Genomic DNA, 25,411 nt, shown 5'->3' with positions numbered 1-25,411 from the left:
TCCTAACCTTAGAGGAAAAGCTTTCCACCTTGCACCGTTGAACATGTTAGCTCTGGGCTTGTCACATGTGGCCTTTATTAGGTTGATGTATATCCTTCTGTACCAGTTGAGTTTTTATCATGAAAGGATGTTGAATTTTGTCAAATGCTTTTTCTCTTCTACTCAGATGATCATATGATTTTTACCCCTCAATGTGGTGTATCCTATACATTGATTTGCATATGTTGGGAAAGTCTTTAAAGAGCAAGTAATGATAGTAATTGTTTGCTGAATAATGATTAAGTACTGGGCACTAGATATCCAATTCACAGTCCCATTTAATTTTTATGGTGAAATCTTCAAGGAAAGCATTTACTATTAGTCATTTTACAAATAAGAGAGATATACTGGAGAAAGGTTATGTAATCAGTCCAAGGTCTCACACCTAGTGAGTGACAGAGCTAGGATAAGAACTCAGATCTGGCTCGGGTCCAAATTCCAACACGGTCCCCCTAAGTGAGAAGACCTACTCTGCCAGGCTGGATAAGAAGTACTGTTTTTAAATTTAATCTGTGACAGAGGACTGTTAACTACCAGAAAGAAAAGACCACAAAGGGCTCTTGGTGGCTAATTGGGCCAAATTTAAAAATAGGACCTATCAGCCCTGCTAAACAGGAGCCTCTTAAGCAAGCCACAGGTCAAGGAGAAATCTGCATTGAACTGCCCGCCCGCCATCTGAGCCAACCTGCTAAAGGAATTCCTGGAATCCTATCTCAACCAATAGGACTGAGGCTTTTTCCACGCAATTGGAGCTGCACAGGTTTAGCTCCATTAGCATTTTCACTGACCAATCAGGGTGCCTCCATTAGGATAAATCAGGACAGTGTTCTTTCCCACCAGTCAAACTCAGGGTTTGGAGTCCTTATTTGCATGAGAATGGACCAATCAGACACCAGGGGTGGGGACTTCTCTCTCTATAAGTCAGCTTCCCTCTGACTCAGAATGGGCTTTCCTTACCTACCCAAGATTGTTTTCCTGCTGGAGCTGCACTACTTAAGCTGTCTGGCTGGGCCAAACCAGAGTGGACCAGAGCAGAGACGGCTGGAGCCCAGCCCAGCCCAGCTGTCTTGCTGAGGTGGGGCCAAGGTGCAACACTGGGCCACCTCACTGCCCTGCTGCTCCACACCTGTGCTGTATGGCAGTTGAGCTGTTTGTTTTGAATCCATTCTCCTCCTTCACTGTACCCCAACTTGGGGGTTCCTATTAGAGTTGAACCTACACCAACAACCATCGGTTGACACAAGGCAACGTAAACCAAAGTCTTCTCGAGTTTGGCCAAGCAGTCGGCCGCGGGGGCTTGAATGCCAAATCCCAGAAGCAACGAGCCATCCCAACTGTGCCACCATCCACAGGACTGCAAAGCAAGTGAATCCTAAAAGCTGGAAAGGGTGATGCCCTGTGTGCCGAGGCCAGAGGGCTGGCTCTCTGGAGGGCACCACGCTCCGGTCCTATTCGGGGCACACGCAGTGCCTCCCCTGGGCAGCGCCTTCAGATGTGCAGGAGTCTCGCTTCCCGGGGCCAGAGGAGTTGGGGGTGTGCACAGTCCTGTCGGTTCGGTCGGATCCACGGTCACCTGGGTGTCTCAACCTTGGATGAAAAAAAAACCCCACAAAACCCTTACGTACTCGAAGGGAGGCTGTAAGATGAAGACCGGCAAACCGCCGGCTGAATGCCCGCACGTGTTTCCTTCCACGCAGGGGCTTTGGGCGCCTTCACACTCCCTTCTACAAAACGCTCCGCTCCGCCCATCTTTCTTTAAACAAGCAGCCATTCCCTTGACCCGGGACAGAAATCTGGGCGCCGGCCACAGCAGCACCACTTCACTGTGGCCGTAACCTCGCGTACGAGAAACACCTGCCCAGGAACCCGCCCGCCCGGGCGCGCCGGCCTGCGGTTTGTCCTTCCGGGCTGGCAGCGACCACTTCCGGGGCGACCGCGAGCGAGGCGGAAGTGCGGTTTCCTAGAGGCGGCAGTCGCGCCGGCAGAGGGAGGCTCCCGCGTCGGGGGCCGGGCCGGGATGGCGGCAGCGGCGGCCGGGGCCGCGGCGGCCCAGGAGAAGCAGTTTCCGCCGGCTCTGCTGAGCTTCTTCATCTACAACCCGCGTTTCGGGCCGCGCGAGGGAGAGGTGAGCGGGGCAGGGCTGCGAGCGGGCGGCCGAGGCGGCGTCGGGGGAGCCGCGCGGTGCCCCCGGGAGGCGGCCCTGGCCGGCCGGCGCCGGGGATCACCTGCCCCTCCGCCTTCCTCGAGCAGCCTTGACGGGGCTGCTCTGTGCCGGGTGTGCGCCCGGGTCCGGGGGGACGGCGGGGACCAGACGGAGCAGGCAGGGTCTGTTTCGGGTCCCGGAGCAGTGTCTGGGTATTGAATGGAGGTTCATCAGGTTAATCACGCCACCCGGGTTGAGTCTTTTCCCCTTGCATCACTCCTGGAGTGATCAAAATTGAGCTAATGCCTTTGTTAACGGAGTCCCCGGCTATAGAAGCTAGAAGCGAGTAAGAGGAGCGGGGGGACTGCAGCCCTGAGACCCTGCAGGCTCCGGGGACCCCAGGAAACATTTCGGGTTACTCAAGAATCCGTTCCAGGAGGGGTGTGTGTGTGTGTTTGGTGGGATCGGTGACTTCCTCAAAGGGTGTCCGGAGCTAGGTTTTGTTGGCAGCAAATCAGCCCCCTGAAAGGCAGTCGGTTTAAATGCTCGTGAGCCTGCTGGGTTCCATTTGCCGAGAGGTGTACGTCTGTGCATGTGAGCTCGCCCACGGTTACTTCCTGTAAGCATCGGTGTATCTATTACAGATTAGCTTGAGAAAAGAACTCCAAAGAGGGAGTTTCAGAATAATTGTCTAGCGCTACTTAGGATGATGACATGTGACTTCATGAGTATCACAGTTGTCTTCCAGTCTGGTGAGCGTTTTGCACAGCGAGAAGAGAATTCTCTTTCTAAAAAGGGTTTTTTGGTTTTGGTTTTGGTTTGGGAGTGTTTTTGTTGTTGTTGTTTGCCTTTGGCATAGATGACACAAGTGGTTGACATTAAACATAGCATTTTCAACAGCTAAGATGAAAAAAAAGTTTATATTCATGTTGTGATTCTGTTTCTTCATGCTCAGGAGGAGAATAAAATTTTGTTTTATCACCCAAATGAAGTAGAGAAGAATGAAAAAATTAGAAATGTCGGGTTATGTGAAGCTATTGTACAGTTTACAAGGTAATGCCTTTAAAATGTGCTTTCCACAAAGCTCAGTGAATTCTTACAGCTTATACCGGAGAATTGTCCCCAACATATTCTTTTAACCTTTTTAGGACCTTTAGTCCATCAAAACCTGCAAAATCTTTACATACACAGAAGAATAGACAGTTCTTCAATGAACCAGAAGAAAATTTCTGGATGGTCATGGTATTTACATACACAATACATCTTTTTAAATTTGTATAGTAAAGTTATGTGTGATCTTTACTGTTAAGAATTTAGGAAAGTCCTCTGGCCATTGCATGAAAATAAAATTACAATAAAATAGGTTACAATTTTACAATCAAACTCCTATTCAGTGTATTTGTTTTTGTTGTTGTAACAGTGTTCAAATATTTAAATTTAGGGGAAATTTTAAAACTTATAATTGATTCATTGTATAATTTCAGTGTATCAAATTTTGTAGGTTGTTCGGAATCCTATCATTGAAAAGCAAAGTAAAGATGGAAAACCAGTTATTGAATACCAAGAGGAGGAGTTGTTGGTAATGTCATTTTTCATTTCATATTTTTAGAAAAACATTTATTACTAACTATGTTGAGTGACTGACTTGGTCAGTTTTAAGCTATGTTGCTTTACACAAGTTTCTCAGGGCACACATAGTGAGGCTTTATGTCTACTGTCTACATTAGTACAGTCTTACAGAAATGTACATGTACCATGTCTCACTAATGCCTTCTAATCATCCATGTTTAAATCTCTCCTAAAATTCGGCTTACTGGTTTATAATTGAATTTAAATATCTCTATTTTCAGCATACAACTATTATGTGATCAAGTTTATAAGTATTATATTGCTTTGCCAAGAGTCATTGTACCTCTGCTACGTAACAGAACTTTTTTCCTTTCGACTTGAGATTTGTTCTGTCTTTGTGTTGTTTGTAGGACAAGGTTTATAGTTCAGTGCTCCAACAGTGCTACAGCATGTACAAGGTAAGCCTGACAGTCTTTCTGAATTTAATCTAGCCAGTTACCTGTATTTACAGGGGTTGTTAAACAATATTCTTAATTCTTTAGATGACTGCAAGGTGATTGTATATCTGATTTAGGGGAGGAAATAATGGGGCCTTTGGAACAGTACTGAGTTTGTACATATACTTACTCGATTAATCTAAAGGAAAAAGAAGAAGTTGTTATACTGGGTACTTGAAGGGCATAGGAAATTGACTTTTTAAATCTTTTACACTGTTAGCTTTTTAATGGTACATTTCTGAGATCCATGGAAGATGGAGGTGTCAAGCTCCTAAAAGAAAGATTAGAGAAATTCTTCCATCGGGTAAGTATTTTGAAGTTTCTTTATAATCTTGGTGGTATTCAGACAGACCTTTAGGGAAATATACAGACAAGTTTCTTTCTCATATACATAAAACCTAGAACTTGAAAGTGGCAAAGAGCCTAAGATAGACTGTGGCAAAACCTGCCCAGTGAGGAGGCTCATTAGACTTGCACTCTGGGACACTTCCTAACCTTGTGGTAGGGTCAGAACATCTTACCATTGGTGCACAGTTCCTTAGAGTATCTGGAGACATTGTTCGGCTTCATCCCTCTTTCCTGTGTCCGTCAAATTGAACTTACTCAAAAGTGAACTTAGCCCGGCTGGTGTGGTTCAGTGGGTTGAGCATCATCCCATGAACTGAGAGGTCCTGGTTCGATTCCCGGTCAGGGCATATGCCTGGGTTTTGGGCTCAATCCCCAGTGTGGGGTGTGCAGGGGGCAGCCGATCAATGTTTCCCTCGCATCGATGTTTCTGTCTCTCTCCCTTCCTCTCAATCGAAAAAAATCAATAAAAAAACATTTTAAAAAAAAGTGAACTTACTGTGTGATGGGTTGGTTGATTAGCAAAATTTAAACTCTTCACTTAGTTGCAAATTCTTATGGATTGATTCTGTTCACTAAGTAGTTGTGAGCTATGTTGACACAAAGTAAAAGTTTGGGGCTGTGACATAGACTTTATCACATTAGTGCTTATTAGTGTGATTTTTCCCAAGGGATACATGACTGTCCCTAAATAGTTGGCATTCTCTTTCACTGTAAACTGAATTTTGCATATCTCACCCAACCTCTGTTCAAATTCAGTTTGTCTTCAGGCAATAATTCTCAATTTACTTTCTCCCTACACTACCTTTGATACCTATTTTTGAATTATATTATTATAATTACTTTTCTTGTTTGTTTCTTCACTTTAGTGACCATAATTAATTCACTTTCAAACTGTCTCCTGATTCCTGCTCTTGTTCCCATCAGTGGTCACACCTGACCACGTCCTTTCAACAGGATTTTAGTATAAAATGGCACTAAATGATGTCGCTCTGTGGCTCCCTAACAAGGCTAACCTTATTTGAGGAGCACTAATATAAGGAGTGAAATATTTTAAAGAGATAAAACACAATATTGAGTAAACATTAATGAGTTGTGTTTGAACTTTATATTTTGACATTGGTACTGATTTCAGATCGTTACCTAGGGCTCACCTGCCTGTTGGCTTGTGAGTATACTGTTGCTAGTATATAATTGTATTGCAACATAAATTAGGACTAATTTTCAGTTATCAAAGAGGACTATATTCAGTGTACTCATTAGTAAATGTTATTCCTTCTTTTTTCCTACAGTATTTGCAAACGTTGCATTTGCAGTCATGTGATCTACTCGACATTTTTGGTGGAATCAGCTTCTTCCCATTGGATAAAATGACTTATCTGAAAATCCAGTCCTTTATTAATAGAATGGAGGAAAGCCTGAGTATAGTCAAATATACTGCCTTTCTCTATAACGATCAACTCATCTGGTAGGTGCACCCTAAGGCTCACCATGTGAAAGCAGAACACCTCTTAGGATATGAAAACCGCATACCTGGGTTGGCAGCAGGTTTTCCAACCGAAACTAATGGCAGTGGGCAAGGTCGGAAGCATGTTTACAGATACTGTCAAATAGAGCAATGACTAAACCAGAACTAGGGTAACTTCAGTTAAAATTACCAAGCAGGGGAGTTTAAAACTGATTCCATGAAAGGTGGATAAAATGTTTTTATTAGGTTAGGTTTAGGAATCCTGGTTTCATTTTGGTGTATTTCCAAAAACATCTTCAAAGAAATTGTATGGTAAATGTAGAAAGTATACTTTTCATATTTTAAAGAAGATAGATTTTTTTTAATTTCCAGGAAGTAGAAAGTGCTAGAAAGTTACGGCACTATGTTTGTATCCTGTAGTAGGAATAAGATGTAATTTCTGTGATGACCATTCTGATACTCAGGAAGGAAGGTCAACTATTACTAGATGCTGTCAGACTGAACACTGGGAAGGCTGTAGGAGTGTGCAGAGACTGCCTGGAGGAGGTGGCCCAAAGAGTGGAGTGTGGATCCGCACTGTTTACCCGTGGCTGAGGGTGGGCGCCTGGCACGAGCTGCTGAGAGTCAAGAGGGAGCCGGCTGGGTGCCTCCAGCTCTGTGCTCACTGGGTTCAGTTTTCATTTGTGTTGCCTGGATCCCACTTTAAGATAGGAGTGTGGCCATGTTTTAACACTAAAACCTGAGTTCAGCTAATAGAAAAGGCAATAATGATCCCCCACAAGCCATCCCTTCCCCTGCCAAAATCCTGTAGTTCCATTTTAGGAAGAAAAACAGGTTAATCTAAAGATGTTTGAATCTGTTTATTAAACAAGTTAATGGGGTTTTCAGAAGAATTCATTTTCTATGAAAACATAAATGCCAGATGAAAATACACCTTGTTTACCTGACAAATGGTGTGTTAGGCAACTTCACGTCAGACTAGCTGACCCTGCTGTAGCTGTTCCGTGCTTCGCACTGTGATAGTGAAATTCTCAGGGCCGTGAAAGGTGGAGGGGAGTTCCCCGGGTCCGGGCTGAGGAAGGAGCAGGCCCTCCATCGGTAGGAATTCCCGAGGCATGGGAAGGCCGAACCCGCCGTGGTGACGGAGAAAAGGCATGGACCAGCGTCCAGCAGCAGTCTGTGGCCTTGGTGGCCCTGTCAGAAAGAAGGAGATGAGGCTGTGCTCTCCTGGCACAACATAAGCCCCGACGTGGCTGTGAACTTCGAGAGGATACACCCCTCAAGCAATAGGGTCCCCCTTGAAGTCGTCAGCTCATGCTGGGTGGCCCTGGAGCCAGCATGACCAGGAGGGCTGAGCTCTGCAAACGTGGGCTCATGGAACCTGTTGTCCAACTCCTGGGGATCCTCTTGGCATCTTTGTCTTTGTGAGTGACATTCCTGGAGCTGAGCAGTGCGCAGCGCTGGTGGCTGCCCGGGCAGCTCTATGCCGACGGAAAGGGTGCTCCCAGCAGCGGTGACAAGAAGGAACTCTGAGAAACAGCATGTTTTGAGAAGTAATTGCTAGTTGCAAAGCTGGTATATTTAAATACCAAGGGAGTATTTTAAACTTCATGAACCGGATATATATTTACTCTTACTACTTTTAATATATATATATATTGTTTTTTATTGTTTTGTTTTTTTTTTAATTATCTGAGGGTAGAAACAGCTGTCTGTCCCAGCATCCGAGCACACGGCTGGGACCTGGCACATTGTATATGCTCTGTAAATGCAGATAGTGAGCTCAAAGCAAATGGTTAGTAGAAAACACCTTCTAGTTCTGTTTGGACTGTGTTGCAGTTAATGAATGGATTTAGTTTTGCCATGGCTGTGACAGGATTAGTAGATACTCCTACTGTTAGGAGGAGGATGTCAGTTGACTCTTTTTTAATCCTTACCTGAGGGCATGTTTTTATTGATTTTAGAGAGAGGGCGGGAGAGAGAAATATTGACTACAACTTGTATAGCTTGGAGCTGCTGTTTCACTCAGAGTACGTATGGGAGTCTTAGAGCAAAACGGCAAAAGTCCATTTAGCAATGGGACCAACACAGGACAGAGCTATAGACCTATAAGCCAGAAAGACCAGTCAGCCTTGACAAAGTAGCATCACATGCATACAAATGACGCAGTTTGAATGGAAGAAAAGTTTTTTGGTTTTTTAAGGAGAAACGTCATTGCTATTAAACATTTGTGTTTGAGACACTTTGAGAATGGCTGTACGTCTGAGCATGAGGGGCTATTTCCTGTTTGATGGAGTCCTGAATCATTTGAACCCCTCAGTGCAGGGTTTTGTTGGCTTTATGTGTCGTCTGTCTGTCTGTGCTGAGAGGAATTTGTTTGGTTTTTTTAAAACCTTTATTTTGGGATCGCTGAAGATTGCAGTGCAGCTCTAAGAACTTTCCTCAAGGTATCATCTTGCATAAGTATGATGCAATATCACTTCATTTGTTGCTGTGGGGGAGCAGGGATAGGGATGGGGTGGCAGATACTGGAGGGAGAGTTGCTTGGTCAGAGCTCACGGAGAGCCTACAACTTGGCCCCTCTCCGTAGGCCGAGCGGGAAGCGCCTGCTGGTGTTTTGTGCTCTGAACATCTGGCTGAAAGTCCATTTATTTTCCTTATTAAATGTTCTACCCAGAAAACCAGCCCCAAAGTACTTAATGCCCAGCATTAACTCTTAGGTGCAGTAATAGAGACAGCCCTAAGCACAGTGCACACAGTAAGCAGTTAAGGAATGTTGTTGCTTTTTCCTTTTATAGGGCGTTTTCTACCCAGTGTCCTCCGGCCCAGAACAGCACCAGCCAGTGTGAGTGTAGTGCAGGCCACACATGTAATTTAGAAGTTTCCAGTAGCCACGGTAAAATAAAAAGAAACTGGTGAAATTAATTATAATAACATATATTTTAGCCTAATGTATCTAAACTATGACTTCAATGTGTAAAATAAAAAATTAACGAGCTATTTTCTTTGTGCTAAAACTTAAAAATCCAGTGTGTATTCCACACTGGTTCTGACCCATCGCATTTTGCGGGTTCAGCCAGATGGGCCCGGTTGCTGCTGATCTGGGAAGCCAAGCCGAGGAAGCAGCTGCCCGCACGTGGTTCTTGACGCCGTCCTTAGAGCCCTTCCCAGGCTACTCGCGCGTCTTAGAGTGGAAGTAACACCCAGAACCTGTTTTGTTTTTGTTTTTCTCGTTTTTCCCCTCTTATCTCAATTATTTCCGCAGAAGAAAACGGGGTGACCTTTCCCTGTGTTTAATTTGCAAAATCCATCTGCCTAATTGGCTGTGAACCATTTCTCTCTTGTTTTACCTTTGGACCCGCGCTCCTCCCTTTCCTGGAAGGGAAACAAGCCTGCCGAAGGGGGTAGGGCTCCCTTCTAGTTTTACTGTGGACGAGACCTGAGAGTTGGACCTGGGAAGGAGAGGCGAGAGAGCCCAGGCCGCAGAGGGGCCGCGCTGCCCGGACAGAGCAGACCTCTCCTCACGTGATTGTGGCGGGAAGGAGAGAGCCTCTGGAATGTGTACACAGGTTTGAGTCACGTAAAGGGAGACATGTTTCCTCACATGTCTTCTTCAGCGAGCTTGAACAGAAGACAAATACAGACTCCTGTTTGTATTCCTACCTGAAAAACTGCTTCAGATGGAGTCCGCTGCCTGCCCGTTCCGCAGTCACTTCCCCACGTGCTGCTCGTTGCCCGTTTCAAGTTAGACGTTTGCCTGCGCTTGGCTTCTTTCCCTCCCTCCTTCGCACGGACACTGGAGTCGAGAACTAAAATCCACTCCGTTTCTGAGATGTAGCAGGACCAGTTCCTGGCTGATGGCTCCCGAGTGAAGATACGCAGAGCCGCGCAGTCCTCCCCTGGAGGAGGGCAGGTGGCGACAGCGCCTCCTGAGGATCCTGCGTGGGATTCGCAGAGACTCGAGTCTTGGGACTGTCGTAAATGGCACATAAAATGCGAGGCTACGTAGGAGTGGCCTTGAGCAGGTTCTGGTGCCAGATCGAGTGCAGTCCATTCCCTCCGAACCTGCCGGTCGGAAAGGGCTTCTTGCCCTAATGTGAAGGGAGAAGGGTGAACCTTAGCGTGGAGCCATGGAAACACAGACCGGTTCCAGTCGTCTAACGGGTGTTTTTCTGATGTTTCAGGAGTGGATTGGAACAAGATGACATGAGAATTTTATACAAATACCTCACCACATCTTTATTTCCAAGACACATCGAACCTGAGGTACGGACACTACTATCTCCCGATAGATAGCTATGCACGTATGTATATATGTATGTACGTACGCTCACCCAGGTCTGGGGCGGAGGAGGGTGCAGTAACATGGTTGTGGCTGGGCAGTTCTGGTCCCTATTTTAATCACCAGTGTGATATTTAGTGAGGTCTGTCTATTGTGTATCACTTAGCACAGAAAACAATGTGTGTCCGCTCTTTGTTTTGTTTTGCTCAGAGGCAATAGCAAAGGTATATTTTTAAGAGGAGCAGTTCATTGAGTAGAGGGAAAACTGGGTTTCTAGGTACGGTTCTGGGAACTCTGAAAATGCCAGGGGTCTTTGACAAAGCCATGGTCAGTCCGGTCGTCTCAGCTACAGCCCGTGATCTTAATTTGGAGCAGCCGTTCACCGCCCACCTGGCCTTCCCACTCGGGCCTTCATCGCCCAGTCTGCGGACAGCTGTGAGGAGTACGCAGGGCTCTCCCCAGCGTGTCTCTTCTAGCTTCACCTGGGCTGGGGGCGAGAAGTACTCATAGTCCAGAAAAGCACCACCTTGGTCCAGGGGCACGTGTGTTTCTCTCTCTCTCTTAAAGCCATGACTTGGAACAACGAGAAAAATACCTTTGATAAGAAATTGAAAGCGAGGTTTTGAGAAGGACCTGGTCCTGCACTTTGTTCCTTTCTGGGTAGTTTGAATACAGTGGCTGATGTTTCTAGAGTACGTGCTGTGGGCCAGACATTGTACTATGTGCCCAGCAAACATGCATCTCCTGACAACAGTCCTAGAAGCTGGGTACCTTATCTTCATCTTCCAGGTGGGATTCCCAAGCTTAGGAGCCTTAACTGACTAGGCAGACTCACCCCGCTAGCAAGCGGCAGAGCCAGGACTTGATCTCAGGGCAGCCTGGTGCTAACCCACCTGCTCCAGAAGGACCACTTCAGGAGGCTTTTCCACGTGTGATGGTGCTGCGGCAGCAGTGGGAAGCCACGCGGGGCTTTATGACGTGCCTCAGAGCCAGGCTGTGGAATAGGAAGCCACGTAGACAGCATGGCCTTGTGACCGTGGACACACGAGGCCTCTCTCAGTGCAGACTGCACGTGTGGTAGCTATCTGTGCGTTTTTACTGTTGGGTTTCCTGTTTTCAGTCTTGCATTTGCTAAATCTTTCACATGCTACAATTTTATGTAGACTAAAAGAACATAATTTTTTATTTTTTATTTTGATAATCCTCACCTGAGAATATTTTTCCATTGACTTTTTTAGAAAGAGTGGAAAGGGACGGGGGGAGAGAGAGAGAAACATTGATGTGAGAGAGAGCCATCGATTGGCGGCCTCCCATACGATCGCTACCAGGGCCAGGTTTGAACGTGCAACTCAGGTATGTGCCTTTGACCAAGAATCGAACCTGAGACCCTTTGGTCCGTGGGTCAACGCTCTAACCATTGAGCCAAACCTGCCAGGGCAAGAACATTATTTTTTAAATAGTAACAAGTTTTAGCTAGCATGACTGTTGGATTTGGATTTCCCCCCATTCTTCTATGCATGTTGAAATAGTATATCTTCAGCAAAAGAAACTAGGGATGTGCCACAACCATAAGTCTAGGAGGAGGCACGATGTCCTGGCAGGAGGCAGCGACTAGGAGGTCAGAGGCCTGGGTCCGATGCCTGGCCCTCCTGAGGACTGTGCGTGGTGACCGTCTGTGAACTCCAGTTTCCACATCTAGAAAGTAGGAAGAGAGTGTTCCCCACAGGGGCCGTATGAGATGAAGTTGAGTAATCTGTGCCATTGCCTGGGATGTGTTCACCACGTGGGAGATCTCAGTTACTGCTGTAAAAGTAAATCAGGACGTGGCGTTTAGGGCACAGGGAAGTTATGCTGTGATTGTTCTGCTTAAAATGAGTTCTCTGTGTCCCTCTGGGATCCCCTCCCTTTTCTTGGTGAGAGGAATGGGGAAACTGATGCAGAGAAAGGGCAGGAAGCCACCGAGTAGATGTGGGTGCTGCTTTCAAAGCTTTGAGAGTCGACAGTCTAATAAGTCATTTTCAACGTGAAATTTGTTCCCAGTTGGCAGGAAGGGATTCTCCTATAAGGGCAGAAATGCCAGGAAATCTTCAACACTACGGAAGGTAAGACTTATGTTCTTTGATGTGCAATATTGGATTTTATCTTTTTGGTAACGATAAAATCATAAACACTGAATTGCCTTCAACAAAGTTCTTTTTTATATTCTGACTTGGTGTTTTGTAAGTGATGTCCGGGCTTCCCCAAAATGGCTGTATATTAAGTAGGAATGTACTCTGTTTATACAGGGTGGGCAAAAGTAGGCCTGCAGTGTTCGTATGGAAAATAATGCAGTAATAAATAAATACCAACACAAGAATAAGCCTGGTGTTTCACGCGCTCACAGCTGTAAGCCTGCCTTGCCTACCCTGTGTATCCCTGCTTATAATTTTCCTAGTGGAATTGAGTCATCTCTGTGCTTGCTTCTCAGATTTCTGACTGGACCCTTGAACCTTAATGACCCAGAAGCAAAATGCAGATTCCCCAAAATCTTTGTAAATACAGAGGACACTTATGAAGCCCTCCATTTAATCGTTTATAAGGTAACAACTGTTTTCCCTCCAGGGTTTCAGATTAATGCCAAAGTAACTCTTCCGTGTGTGTCCACAAGTATGTACGTAAACCTATACGTTTTTCAGGACAGATGCTAGAAGTGAAATTACTGTAAAACTCCAAGTGGGTGCCTTCTGGAACAAGCAGTTCGTTTCCAGCTCCTACCGAGGAGTTATCTGTGAAAGGGGAGCTGTCCACGGCTGTGGCGTCCCCGGTGCGGTCGGACGCCCCTCCTGCCCACACTCCACTGGAGACTGCCTCGGCTCGGGGTCAGCGCTGAGGACTCACTTATTCTGCAGGGGCAGTGGCAGTTCTGTGAGGGAGCATCTTGTAAGGATATGTGTTTATGTTAGGTTGGGTTTTTTAATTTTAAATTGATTTTTAGAGAGGAAGTGGGGAGAGAGAGAGAAACATCAATGTGAGAGGAACATGGATCGGCTGCCTCCTGCACGCCCCCACTGGGGATCCAGCCCACAACCAGGCTTGTGCCCTGACCGGGAATCGAACAGGGACCTCTCAGTCCATGGGAAACGCTCAATTCACTGAGCCACACTGGCTGGGCAGGTGCTTGTTTCATTTTGAGGCAGATTTTGGTTCAAGAAAAGAGACCGAGCTTAGGTTTATCTTCTTTTTGGCCTGAGAGTACGATCATGGCTCCATTCGCAGAGGCTTAGGGACGATGCCCTAGTCCCAGGCAGGGGAAGAGCTGCAGGGCTGCGGGAACTGTCTTCCTGGGCGGTGGAAGGAGATGAGATGGCAGCAGAGGAGAGAGGAGGCCAGCCTGGGGCATGCGTGGGGAGGGGGACAGGGGAGCTCCAGCCGGGAGGCGGGCACCTGAGGAGTCAGGAGTGGGAAATACCGGGAATAATGAAGTGTCACATGTACACCAGCCTCCCCTCCCCTGTCCTTACCCACAGACGGCAGCTGAGCACCTGTCCCAGGTGACAACTCTGCCTTTTTCGAGAAAGTAAACAATCTGGAGAGACCTAGAGCGGCTGAGGTGGGGTGTCAGCACTTGAGGACAAGGCTCTGCCCCTGGCATCGCTGTGTGCCCCCGAGCTGCTGCCCTGTCCTTCACCCGGGCTCCCGTCCTGGTCAGCCTGTCGGTTCCCTCCTCAAGTGTGGTTGGAAAAGCAACAATCCAGGTCCTGAGAGGAGCAAGAGCGATTCTGGGGACAGAGGCGAACTTTTAAAAATTAGTATTCACAGAGATGAGAGAGGTGTCCACAAATCAAACGGTGTGACATGAGTTGAAGTTATTTTAAACTTAGGTTAATTGAAAATAATGATGCTAAAGGTTTTTTTATTGTGGTAAGATAAGTATCACATAAAACTCACCATCTAGCCATGTCAGGTGTGCGGTTCGGTGAGTTAAGTACAGGCACAGCGTTGTGCAGCCACCACCGTTTCCAGAGCTTTTCTTCGCCTCCAGCAGAACTCTGTACCCATGGAGCAGTAGCCCCTCATTTGGAGAATTTGTCTCCTCTCTTTTTCACTTGGTCCAGACAGTTTAGCTAAAGGCTTTTCACTTTTGCTGGTCTTTTCAGAGAACCAACTTTTGACGTTGCTTTTTTCCTTGTCATATCCCTCCTTCTGCTTGCTCTAGATTTAGTTTGCTCCTCTCTTTTCCAGGGTCTTAAGATGGAAGGGTAGGTTGTTGATTCGAGGTCTTTCTTTTTGGTATATGTGTTTACAGCTATAAAGCAGTAAATACTAAGTTTTACTTGACTCTCACGAATAAACGTTCCTCCATTGGCTGTTCGCCCAGAGGACGGTTTCCCTCTGGGAATGTAAAGATGGTTCTTTCTCATTTTCTCAGTTACGGTGTTTCAGTGGGGCTGTGGTACTCCTCGCGCTGCCACTCTGGGAGTGCCCTAGAGTCCGTGTCTTACAGACCCCTTCTGAAACGGGGTGCTGCATGATGGGGGCTGAGGTTACATGCAAAGCGGGGTGGATAGGGTGCCATTGTCCTTGACTTGGCAGTTGTTGGGAAAGTGATGTCCAGGGGTTCATTAGACTGTTCTGTGTCCTTTTCTTATATGTACAGGGTGTCCCCCAAAATGTATTTGGGTAGATTCTATTACATTTTGAAAATAAAATGTTTTTTGTTTTTTTTTTCCTTTATCCTCACCCGAGGACATTTTTCCATTTTTTGTTCAGATAGAGCCGGAGGGAGAGAGAGGAAGAGAGAGAGAGAGAAAAACATTGATGTGAGGGGACACATCAAGTGGCTGCCACCCACACGACCAACCTGGGGCGGGGACAAACTGCAACCAAGGTACGTGCCCTTAGCGGGAACCGAACCTGGGTCTCTCAGGACCGCAGGCCGACGCTCCAACCGCTGAGCCAAACCAGCCAGGGCGAAAGTAAAATGTATTTTAATAAAGACTGGCTTTATAATTATTCAGAGTTGCCTGTACATTTTTTTGGGACACCCTATATATTTTCTATTTACATGTTTAAATAGAGACTGAAAAGGCACATTTAAAACCAGTCCACACAAATGCCCTCAGAAGCCCTGCCGGTAGACAAGGGGCACGAGCCGGGTGGGCTTCTGTCCGGAGTGCTGCTGAGTGGGACGCTCGGGTGCACCTGCGCCCGCCCGCTCGAGCCTGGCGCAGAGCCGCTGGTCCCGCGCGTCCTGACACGGAGGGAGAGGGTGGAGATGGGAAATTTGGTAGAAAACTAGTTGCATCTAAGTCAAAATTACTTGACACACAAAGAAACACATATCAGATGGAACTGACCTGTAAGCCACCAAGTTTACAACCTGTTTATAGGCAAATAATGATTGTAATTTTGTTACAAAATAGTGTAGATGTTTATAGAAGATTAGAGGTGGAAGTGGGGGAACAGGTGGGGACATAAATGTTCCCATTTTAAAAGTTAGCAACTCAGGAGCTGGTGCCTGTGACTGGTGGCATGAAAAATGAGCCAGTTGGGGCCGTCAGGTGACCGGTGGAGGACCGGAGTGGCTGTAAACTCCAGGGAGGAAGAGGAAGGCAGATGAGGGGTCGCATCCATCCTGATGAGACTGGGAGGTCAGCATGATGTCTGAGGTGTGACCATGTTCTCAGAAATGGTTAGAAGGGACGGCCTTGGGAACAGGGCTCAGAGAAAGAAGTCCGTTGCTTTTCTTTAATAAAAAGCTATATGTTCTATTTGACTTTTTTTAAAAACATGTACATTGCTTTGATAATTTTAAACATTTTTGGTTATTTTATTCATGATATTGGTTGCTATAGGTTGCTGTTACTTGCCGATGTCATGATCTCAATATTTGCTATAGTAAAACATGAGACAAGGAATTGATTTGCTGGGTTTTTACTGTGTTAGTGGAAATTGTCAAATATACACAAAAATAGTCTAGAATATGAATCTCCAGATACCCATCACACAGCTTAATTAATTAACAATATGCTAATCTCTCATCTGTCTTCTCTACTTTTTTTTTTTTTGCCAGAGCATTTTATTTTATTTTGTTAAGTATGGAGTCACTAATTTATTCTGACATGCTTCAGGGGAGATGAAAGGTAAATTTAATACAATTTTTTTTTTTTTGCTAGAGCATTTTAAATCATGTCATTTCACTCATAAATACTTCGGTTTGCGTCTGACGGGTAAGGACGTCTAGTCTGTTACCACACCTGACGAGATAAACAGTTTTCCTTAATGTCATCTAATACTCAGTTTACATCGGGACTTCTCCAGTTGCCTAAAAAACATAACAGACACCTTTATAAAGTTGATTTGCTGCAGTCAGGAGTCCCGCAGGGCGGCCTCTGGGCACGGAGCCTCCTTCCTGTGCCGCTGTGTGACCTCTGGTTTGTTTCGTCCTCCAGGCCATGAGTGCCGCCGTGTGCTTCATGATTGACGGTAGGTACGCGCCTGGTCTGATTCCCGCTTAGCGGAGCCTTCGCTCTGGGTGGTCTGCTGTGCTTGTCCCTAGAGGATGGGTGTCATAGCGACACACAGGCTGCATTAAAGTCCTAGTTCTCCACTGTCAGCAGGAGGGCCTGGTACCTTCCATGCCTCCCTGACTGTGGGATGGTAACAGTAGCACCTGTCTCAAGGGCTTTGGGAATTAAATGAGGTAATATTTGAAAAGTACTGAACGTGGCCCATGTAACGTTTGTTCACTCTGTGACCTTGTTGGGTCTGCTCGGGGTAGAAACCCATTTACCTCCCACAGGACATGCTTAAATCAATTTTCTCGGTGAGCTAGGTCTTTGATTTTGTTTTGTTTTCATCTGAAATATAACCAATTTTGATTCTTTTTCTCTTTTATTTGGGGGGAGGGGTGGGCAGGGAGATCTAATGATCTGTTTTATCTCCCAGATCCAATAAAAGTTTGAATTGTTAGTTCAGTAAAGATGGCAAAATTGTTCTTAAGACAGTAAAATGAATATCGACCTTTTTAACACAAAGTATTATACACTCACTGGTGTTTCTTACATTACTTGTTAGCCTCTGTGCAGCCTACGTTGGACTTTTGCCGAAGACTAGACAGCATTGTGGGGCCCCAGCTCACTGTGCTGGCATCTGACATCTGTGAGCAATTCAACGTCAACAAAAGAGTGTCTGGGTGTGTACTTGACCTTGTTTCTTTCTAGTATTCAGCTGGGTTTGGAAGAATAAGGGTGGTCGTTCCTTAGGATACGGACAGTGTTGACATGCACGTTTTCCCTGCGTCCAGAGAACAGCAGTGTGCTGCTCAGTCCAGTCCGAAAGTTCCTGGGGCCCTGCTCCTGAACTTTCTGCCCGTGTTGATGGGGGCTGGCTCTCCGACCGTGGCATGGACGTGGGGCTGAGGTGGACTTGGCCTTGTGCCATCTGACATCCCACGTGCCCAGCCAGGTTGTGAAAGTCACACTGGCAGTAGTCGCCGGCAGGGTTTGCTTCGCACAGACTGAAAGCACTTTGCCTTGTTGTGCAGAAATGGGGGGTCAGGTTGGCTGAGCTAGACGCCATTCGGGTATTGGCGCTGGGTCTGGCGGCCTGAAAGGCTCTCTGAGCACCGGAAGACTCGCGGTAAACTCATGTTTGTATAAACACTGAAGTCACTGAAGCTCTTTCTACTTTGTTGTCTCTGTAAAGTCGAGTTACTGTAACTAAAGTGAGTAGATGGACAGCACTTTGAGAGAGAAAAGCCCTCGCAATGTGGACTTGCCACGTGGTGGAGAAGTTACCAACGTGCCCTGTGTTTGTAGTGATCATGTTATACGTACAGTGTCTGGTCTCATATAAGCCTCAGCCTGCGGCGAGGATGCAGATGCTTCTGGTGAACGCCGGTGGCCCTGTGTCTGTGTGGGCAGCGTACCTGGTCTGGGGAGATGCCGCAGGGGACGAGAGTGCCTGACCAGCTGTATTGTCAAAGTGCTGCTTATTTATTTATCTATTTTACCGTGAAATTGCCAGATCTTTTCTTGTGAGGGAGGCCGAAGGGAGTTGACTCTGTTCTGGGCCATGCCCATTCTAAGTCGAGAGTGACCACGTGTATTGACCTCCATCCCAACTCCCTGGGAGGTGACTGACTGTGTTGACTCTGTGTGTGTGCTTTCGGTAGAAGCGATGGATTTCAGCAACTCCTGCACACATGTCCAGAGGTGAACTCGCTTGCGTACACCTTCTGGTTCGCAGATAAGATGGACTCTCCGTAGGGCTGGATGTGAGAAAGGAGGGCCTTGAATGTTAATTACCCTAGCATAAGAGAACAGTTTCTCTCCAGTATTTTTTATGAACATTTTTGAACCTAGGAAGGTTAAAACATTGAAACATTATACAGTGCACACACATACAGGGTGGGCAAAAGTGGGTTTACAGTCATTCGTGTGGACAATAACAGAATAATTAATAAGTAATAAGTATAAGGATAAACTGCTTCATGTACTCACAATTGCAAACCTACTTTTGCCCACCCTGTATACCCCCTACTTAGATTCCACGATTATATTTTGCTGTATATGTCTCAGCACACATCTGTCGAACCTGGAGGACAGTTTTTTTACTAAGAACCACTGTACAGTTTCACTAGCCCCCTGAAAGACAGGGTACCCAGCAAACTCGATGGTGAAATAACCACACAATTTAGGGGCGTGCCCAAGAAAAGGGGTTCTAGAAATGTAGTTATTCTTATCTCTGAAAGTTGACCTTAAGATGGTTCTAGATGCACCTGAGATTTTGTATGGCAGCTATTCTTGCTGGCCAAACCATAAATATCACCTGACCAGCGAGAAAAGCTTGGGAGTGCAAACAGTAATATAGTTTCCTTCTGGAAGTCCTTCTGAGCCAAATCAACCATTTACACTCTGGTCCTGGGACCTCCAAAATTCCCATCCCAAGAAATTAGGGGCAGCCCTGACGGAGGGAAGAGGAGCCCCGAGGGCTGGGTTAGATGGGCAGCAGTCCTGAACCCCAGTCCAGTCCCAGGACCTCTGTGCGGCCTGTTCGCTGAAGCCCCTGCCTGGGCAGTGTTCCTAAGGCCAGGCTTGGGGCGCCACGTTCAGTATTGAGTTCATGTGCATGGAAGCAGCCAGCCCTGTCCGTGCTCCTTAAGAAATCAAGGCCACCCCTGGATGGAGTGGCACTAAGTATGTCTGTTTGGTCTTCAGTACCCATTCATTGATGTGATACCTTGATTTTTTTTTCCCCCTACTCAAGGGCTTACAATTCAGTTACTTTAAATTTTTTTTTTCTTTTTTGAGATTAATTTATGTTATTAATTTTTCAATTTAGAAATATAAATATTAGCAATCTCCTTTGGCTTCTGTCTTTCTAGACTTGTGCACATATCTAAACACAGTGACCTAGACACATGGTGTATTTTTCCACGTGGGTTTTTAAAAATGCATCATGCTATAAACCTGTAGCTTTTTAAAAAATATGGCGTGAGTATCCTTTGTAAAGCAATAAATATGCATCTGCCTTATTCTCTGTAATGGCTTCATGGTATTTAATTGGACAGAGGTGATCTGTTTAATCATTCTCACATTTAATGAGTAGCCTGGTTATGGCTGTTAGCATTACAGACAGTTCTGCACTGAACCACCTGGGACATGCATCCGATCAGCCCCTGGGAGAAATGGCTGGAATTGAGTTCTAGGGCAGAGGGGAGGCCTCCCAGGAGGGTGCAGCCCTCTGACCCTCCCACCAGCTCTCACATTGGACAGTGAGAGGCAACAGTGAGGAGGGTCATCTCTTCATCTGGTTACGGGCATTTTTGTCTCTCCTGCGAATCTGTGTCCTTTGGCTCTTCCCATTGGCGCTTTGTCTTTTTCCCTTTTGCCTCGGGACTCGGTGTTACCCCTTCCGTCACGGCCCAGATTCCTCAACTTTGTACTCTTTTTTTATCGTGAGATTGGGGGGGGTGTAGATATTGTGATTAATCATTGCCTTTAATTTTTGTCTTTAGTGTCCTACTTGGGACTTTCTACCCCAGTGTTATAAAAACATCCCATTTTTATCTCAGTACTTTCATGGTTTTTTCTTTTGTTTAAAATCTTTTATCACCTGACATTTGTGAGACCTTGAGGAAGGACTCTCACGGAAGCTGTTTCCCCACATTGGCCGTTTGGTGGATGAGAAACTTCGGGTTCTGTTCCCTTCACCTCCTCACTAGCCATTCCCAGTGCTGAGCCTGAGAAGGTGCAGGGAGGGCAGAGAGGGGTAGGAGAGGAGCAGCCTCTGTTGGAAGCAACGTCTTTGTCATTTGTGCAGTAACCCGGTGACCTTCCCTGGCATGCTTGTGCAGTTTGGGAGGGTGCCCGCACCTGCCCCTTCGACGTGACCTCTGGCCTCGAGGTGAACTGGTGCCGTGGCGGGCGGAGGAGGTCAGCCACAGGTCCTTGAGTTTCCGGCCAGTAGCAGAAAAGGGGCAGAGGAATGTGAAGGAAAGGTTGACAGAAAACAAAACCTTGTTTAAAAAATGAGTGGACACGTAAGTGCTCTGTCCTGCGCCATGTTGGTGGCAGACGTTCCACTCTCACGCTCCCGCTGTCGTCCTGCGCTCTGGTGGTGGGTGCGCCCGACTTCACAAGTCACCAAGGACTCGGTTGGTTTTCCTGTGTTTAGTATGCTGTACACTGACAGCTACCTGTGTGTAGCATGTCCTTTTTTAAGAGGGCAAAAAATTTGTATCATTTTATATTTAGAAAAACGTGCTTTCATGTTTGAAAGGACTGTTGAGCTCTGTGGAAAAGGCACCAGGTAAAAGCGGCTCCTGGCTAATAATCCAAACTAATAGTCTTCGATGTTAATTTTGATAACTAATAAACTTGTTAGGACGAAAATGATCCTTGCTGTGTTTAATGTAAGCAGATCTTTTTTCTTTTATTAACAGTATCTTGCAAGGAGCTATTTTTCTGTTTCTATTTTTAGATTATCTTTCAGGGAGGGGGCGTGGAAAGAGGCATGTCTGCTTGTCTGAACTGCCTGATTACGGTTTCCTAACGGAATTTCCATCTGGGGTGCAAAAGAAATGGCTTTAATCTTATTGGAAGAGTACAGTCGTCCCTCGCCACTTCGCGCTTCGACTGCACAGCTTCACTCTGGCGGTTTCTTCAAATATATTCATTAAAAAGTTGATCGAGACAGTGAAAATGATACAGCACGCGCTCGGTTGTCTGAGTCCATTATACACCCCTGTATTACAATTAAAATGAAAATTACTATATGTAGGGACTGTAGGCCTACGTATTCGAGCACCCCAGGAGCCCCTCAACGCCAAGTGCAACCGCTAGAGTCTGGAACGGATTAACCGCGATAAACGAGGGACGGCTGTATTTTAAATATTGTAAATGAGGGAGAGAGGAATTCTACAGTGTGTTTTGGGGTTAGACAAAAACAGCCAGAATTTTATGCCTGATTGAAGTTGTGTAGAAGTTTGTCTACCAGACAACTAAATTTACAACTCTTTCCAAACATCTTTTAAATTTTTCATCTTTCCAGTTTTTCTTGTAATTATTATTTCTTTTTTTAGTTTCAGGGGCCTACTAAAAAAACATTCTGCTTTTGCCCTGGCCAGTTTGGCTCAGTGGTAGAGCATTGGCCCGTGGACCAGTGAGTCTCGGGTTTGATTTTGGCCAAGGGCGCATACTTCAGTTGCAGATTTTTTTTTTGAATCCTCACCTAAGGATATTTTTCTATTTATCTTCAGATAGGGTGGGGGAGAGAGAAAGAGAGACACATCGACTGGTTGCCTCCTGCACAAGTAGGACCAGGGCCGGGAATGAACCGCAACAGAGGTACATGCCCTTGACTAGAATGGAACCTGCGACTCATTGGTCCTTGGGCCGACGCTTCAACCACTGAGCCAAACCAGCCAAGGCAAAGGCTGATGTGTTTTAGAATAGTCTCCACTTAGGATGAAAAGTTTTGTTATTTAATAGTAGTTAACTTTAGTTATATGGCAGATTAAATACATGGAACACGTGTTCCCCAATTCTGTGGGATAAATGAGATGTTACTCTCTCAAAATGGGCCAGCAGACTTCTACAAAAGACCGAATAATAAGAACTTTAGACGTCATGGTCTGTATGTGTTGCAACTACTCAATTGTTGTTTGTGTGAAAGCAGCCATAGACAATACATAAGTACTGGGTGTGGCCGTGTTCCAGTAAAACTTTATTTAGAAAAACAGGGCCAGATTGGCCCAAGGGCTGTAGTTTGCTGACCCCCTCCACTGGAAGATAAATGGCCTATACTGATTTAGTTTGCTTTTTAAAAAAAAAAAATTTTCTGTATTGATTTTAGAGAGAGAGAAAAGGAGAGGGAAAGACAGACATATCAATGAGAGAGAACGTCTACTGGCCGCCTCCTGCATGCCCCCCACTGGGGATCGGGCCCACAACCTGAGCATGTGCCCTGACTAGGAATCGAACCCGCGACTTCTTGGTGCAGGGATCAATGCTCAGCCACTGAGCCACACTGGTCGGGCTAATTTACATTTTTTACAAAAAAAACTCAGATAACCTAGTGATTGGCATTTATAAAACGTTATACTTTTATTGAGAAAAATCATAAAATGGCTTAAATATTTTTGTTTTAAAAAAAATAAATTTCAGCTCTCTGGAAAATTCCATCATATGGAATACCTCACGGATATCAAGTAAGTTACTAACGAATGAGGAGCCTGTTACTCTTCACTGAGACTGTCAGAGGCCCAGCCCCTGAAGAAACCGGGCTCAGCCCTGCGGATTGAAAGTAACAGTGCCATTGGGTAGTCAGGATGACCCTTCAGAATGTTACCCTTTGACTCGCGTGTTTCCACAGGTCGGAGAAAGAACCCCAGTTCAAGTTCATCTACTTCAACCACATGAACCTAGCGGAAAAAAGCACAATCCACATGCGGAAGACGCCCAGCGTGTCACTGACGTCCGTGCATCCGGATTTAATGAAGATCCTAGGCGACATCAACAGTGACTTTACGAGGTAATCGAACCACCCCTCAGATGAGGTGGCCCCTTCTAGTGAGAGCAGAGACGTGAAAGGAATTGTCTTCAAAGCCCGGTGACCCACAGCCCTTCGCGGGCTTGACCACCCATCCGGGCACCACTTCCACACAGACCGTTAAGCCCGGGGCCCTGGTCACTCGCACAGGACTCCCGAACTTTCCAAATGACCCAAGTTTCCTGGCTCCTATTTTAGATGGATGGTTTTTCAGTCTGGCTCTGTTTGTAATAAACGACTGCATTTTGAAACTCTTGTCTTGCAGAGTGGACGAAGACGAGGAGATCATCGTGAAAGCCATGAGTGATTATTGGGTTGTTGGGAAAAAGTCTGATCAGCGGGAGCTCTATGTTATTTTGAATCAAAAAAATGCAAACCTGATTGAAGTAAATGGTAAATAGGATTTGGTATCTGAGCAGAATTTTAATGCTTCTGATATTTAAAAACTACTGTCTTTTCATTGTACTGAGAAAAAATGTGCAATAGAACCTCATGACTGTGGAGATTTCAAGCAGGTGCCCCTGATGCTTAAAGGAAACTGTGATTCATTCTGTGTTTTTCTGTAACCCAGTTCCTTGAAAAAGTATGTGAAAAACTTCCCCATGCCACGGGAAACTTGACAGTGGCCAATAGAAAATTATTTTTTATGATGCTAAAGAAAGACAGTCCCATGGCTTTATATACTGTGTATGAACCGGTCATTTTTATTTCCTGTGATAAGAATACACACCGATGCAGAGCAGCCAGGCTCCTGTGGCAACTGACAGCCGCCTGTGTGCAGGAGCAGCAACATGCGGGCTTTTCCCCGGCTTCCAGCCAGAGCAGTTGGTCTGTCCTCTGCACGGTGTGATCCGAACAACTGCTTTGACTGACCCGGAAGTGTTGCTGCCCTGGAGGAAAGGGTGGTGTCACCTTCCCTGCACCCGGCTCCTTTGCAGCTCTGCAAGAGACCAGAGCCGGGGCGGACAGCTGGGGGGATGCCCAAGTGCCACCTGTACGAAAAGTTAGGTGTGAGGGGTTTTTTTTGTGTCTAGCTCCTAGGGCATACTAAATTTTTCACTTTTATTAACACTTATTTTCATAGTTGTGTGCATGAAGACCTCAGTGAGAACACAGCTCAGGACAGTGGGAACTGAGTCAAATCAGGACAGGCCTCTGGAGCCCCTGGCCCACACGTCCAGGTTGCAGCTGGGGTTCTGTGCTCCACATCCAAGCTCTCGAGATTTTAGAAGTTGTGCTCCTAACCTTCACCTGTGGGTATCTTAGGCACATCGGGTGCTGGGTTTGAGCTTTCTCAGGCCCAAGGAAGCAGTGTGTCTTTGTTAAACAGCACTGAAGTCTCGTGGGCATGTTAGGCTGTTTCTTTCTCTCGGTTTATTAACATTTTTTACCTAATCTTCTTAGAAATAGGTCAAAATTAATGCAGACATTTACTTATTCCTAACTTTATTCCAGAAGAATTTAAGGTACTAATATGTATTGATTGTATAACCTTTAAGCAAAAATCTCTCTTCCTTACTCGCTGTTTTCTGTTCTTCTTGCAGAAGAGGTCAAGAAACTTTGTGCGACGCAGTTCAATAACATATTCTTCTTGGATTGACTGCTGATGGCTCACCGAAGCATCTTTTAAAAAACAACTCAGCAAACGTTTTGTTTACCACTACAGGTTATTGGTCATATTATTGACTGGATGAATGACAATAGTAAAGCAATACTTGCTTTGAAGAATCAAATTTCTACTCAGTCTGATGACCCCCTGAAGTTTTTAGATTTTAAATATTTATGTGGAATTACTCGGTGACATCCCTATCATTCCATTCTTTTGACATTATGTGAATATTTTACTGGAAAATAAGACTAATAAATTGTTAAAGTTTTTAAAATTCTGGTTTTGCATTCTCTGTCCTGTTGCCTGTTTGCAGACCACCGGGCTCGTCCTGGGGGACAGTCCAGCAGCTAGAGCTTCGCAGAGTTGGGCCCTCCCTGGTCACTAGACCCAACGTGAACTAAGGCATCTGCCCAAAGTAATTGCT

At 45.8% G+C, this 25,411-nt stretch overlaps 1 protein-coding gene across 2 annotated transcripts; it reads left to right on the top strand.

Annotated features, from left to right (window-relative positions):
- Positions 1–1,971: 1,971 nt before the first annotated feature.
- CCZ1 (CCZ1 homolog, vacuolar protein trafficking and biogenesis associated) lies at positions 1,972–25,261 on the top strand. Of its 2 annotated transcripts, XM_036241154.1 has the most exons (16): positions 2,057–2,164; positions 3,138–3,235; positions 3,331–3,424; positions 3,684–3,761; positions 4,162–4,209; positions 4,469–4,552; positions 5,886–6,061; positions 10,246–10,327; positions 12,384–12,445; positions 12,811–12,922; positions 16,775–16,808; positions 17,400–17,517; positions 23,202–23,360; positions 23,644–23,771; positions 24,463–24,631; positions 24,923–25,228. In XM_036241154.1, the coding sequence occupies exons 1-16, from the start codon at positions 2,057–2,059 to the stop codon at positions 24,957–24,959; spliced, it is 1,587 nt and encodes a 528-aa protein (XP_036097047.1). In that variant the 3' UTR covers positions 24,960–25,228. The 2 variants fall into 2 exon arrangements, with proteins under 2 accessions (XP_036097048.1, XP_036097047.1); XM_036241155.1 differs by lacking the exon at positions 24,463–24,631 and having other exon boundaries at positions 1,972–2,164; positions 24,923–25,261.
- Positions 25,262–25,411: the final 150 nt, after the last annotated feature.

Source organism: Molossus molossus, unplaced genomic scaffold (genome assembly GCF_014108415.1).
Source record: "Molossus molossus isolate mMolMol1 unplaced genomic scaffold, mMolMol1.p scaffold_m16_p_4, whole genome shotgun sequence".
Taxonomy (NCBI): Eukaryota; Metazoa; Chordata; class Mammalia; order Chiroptera; family Molossidae; genus Molossus; species Molossus molossus.
Note: the sequence above shows the minus strand (reverse complement) of the source record. Positions and strands in the feature narration are given on the sequence as shown.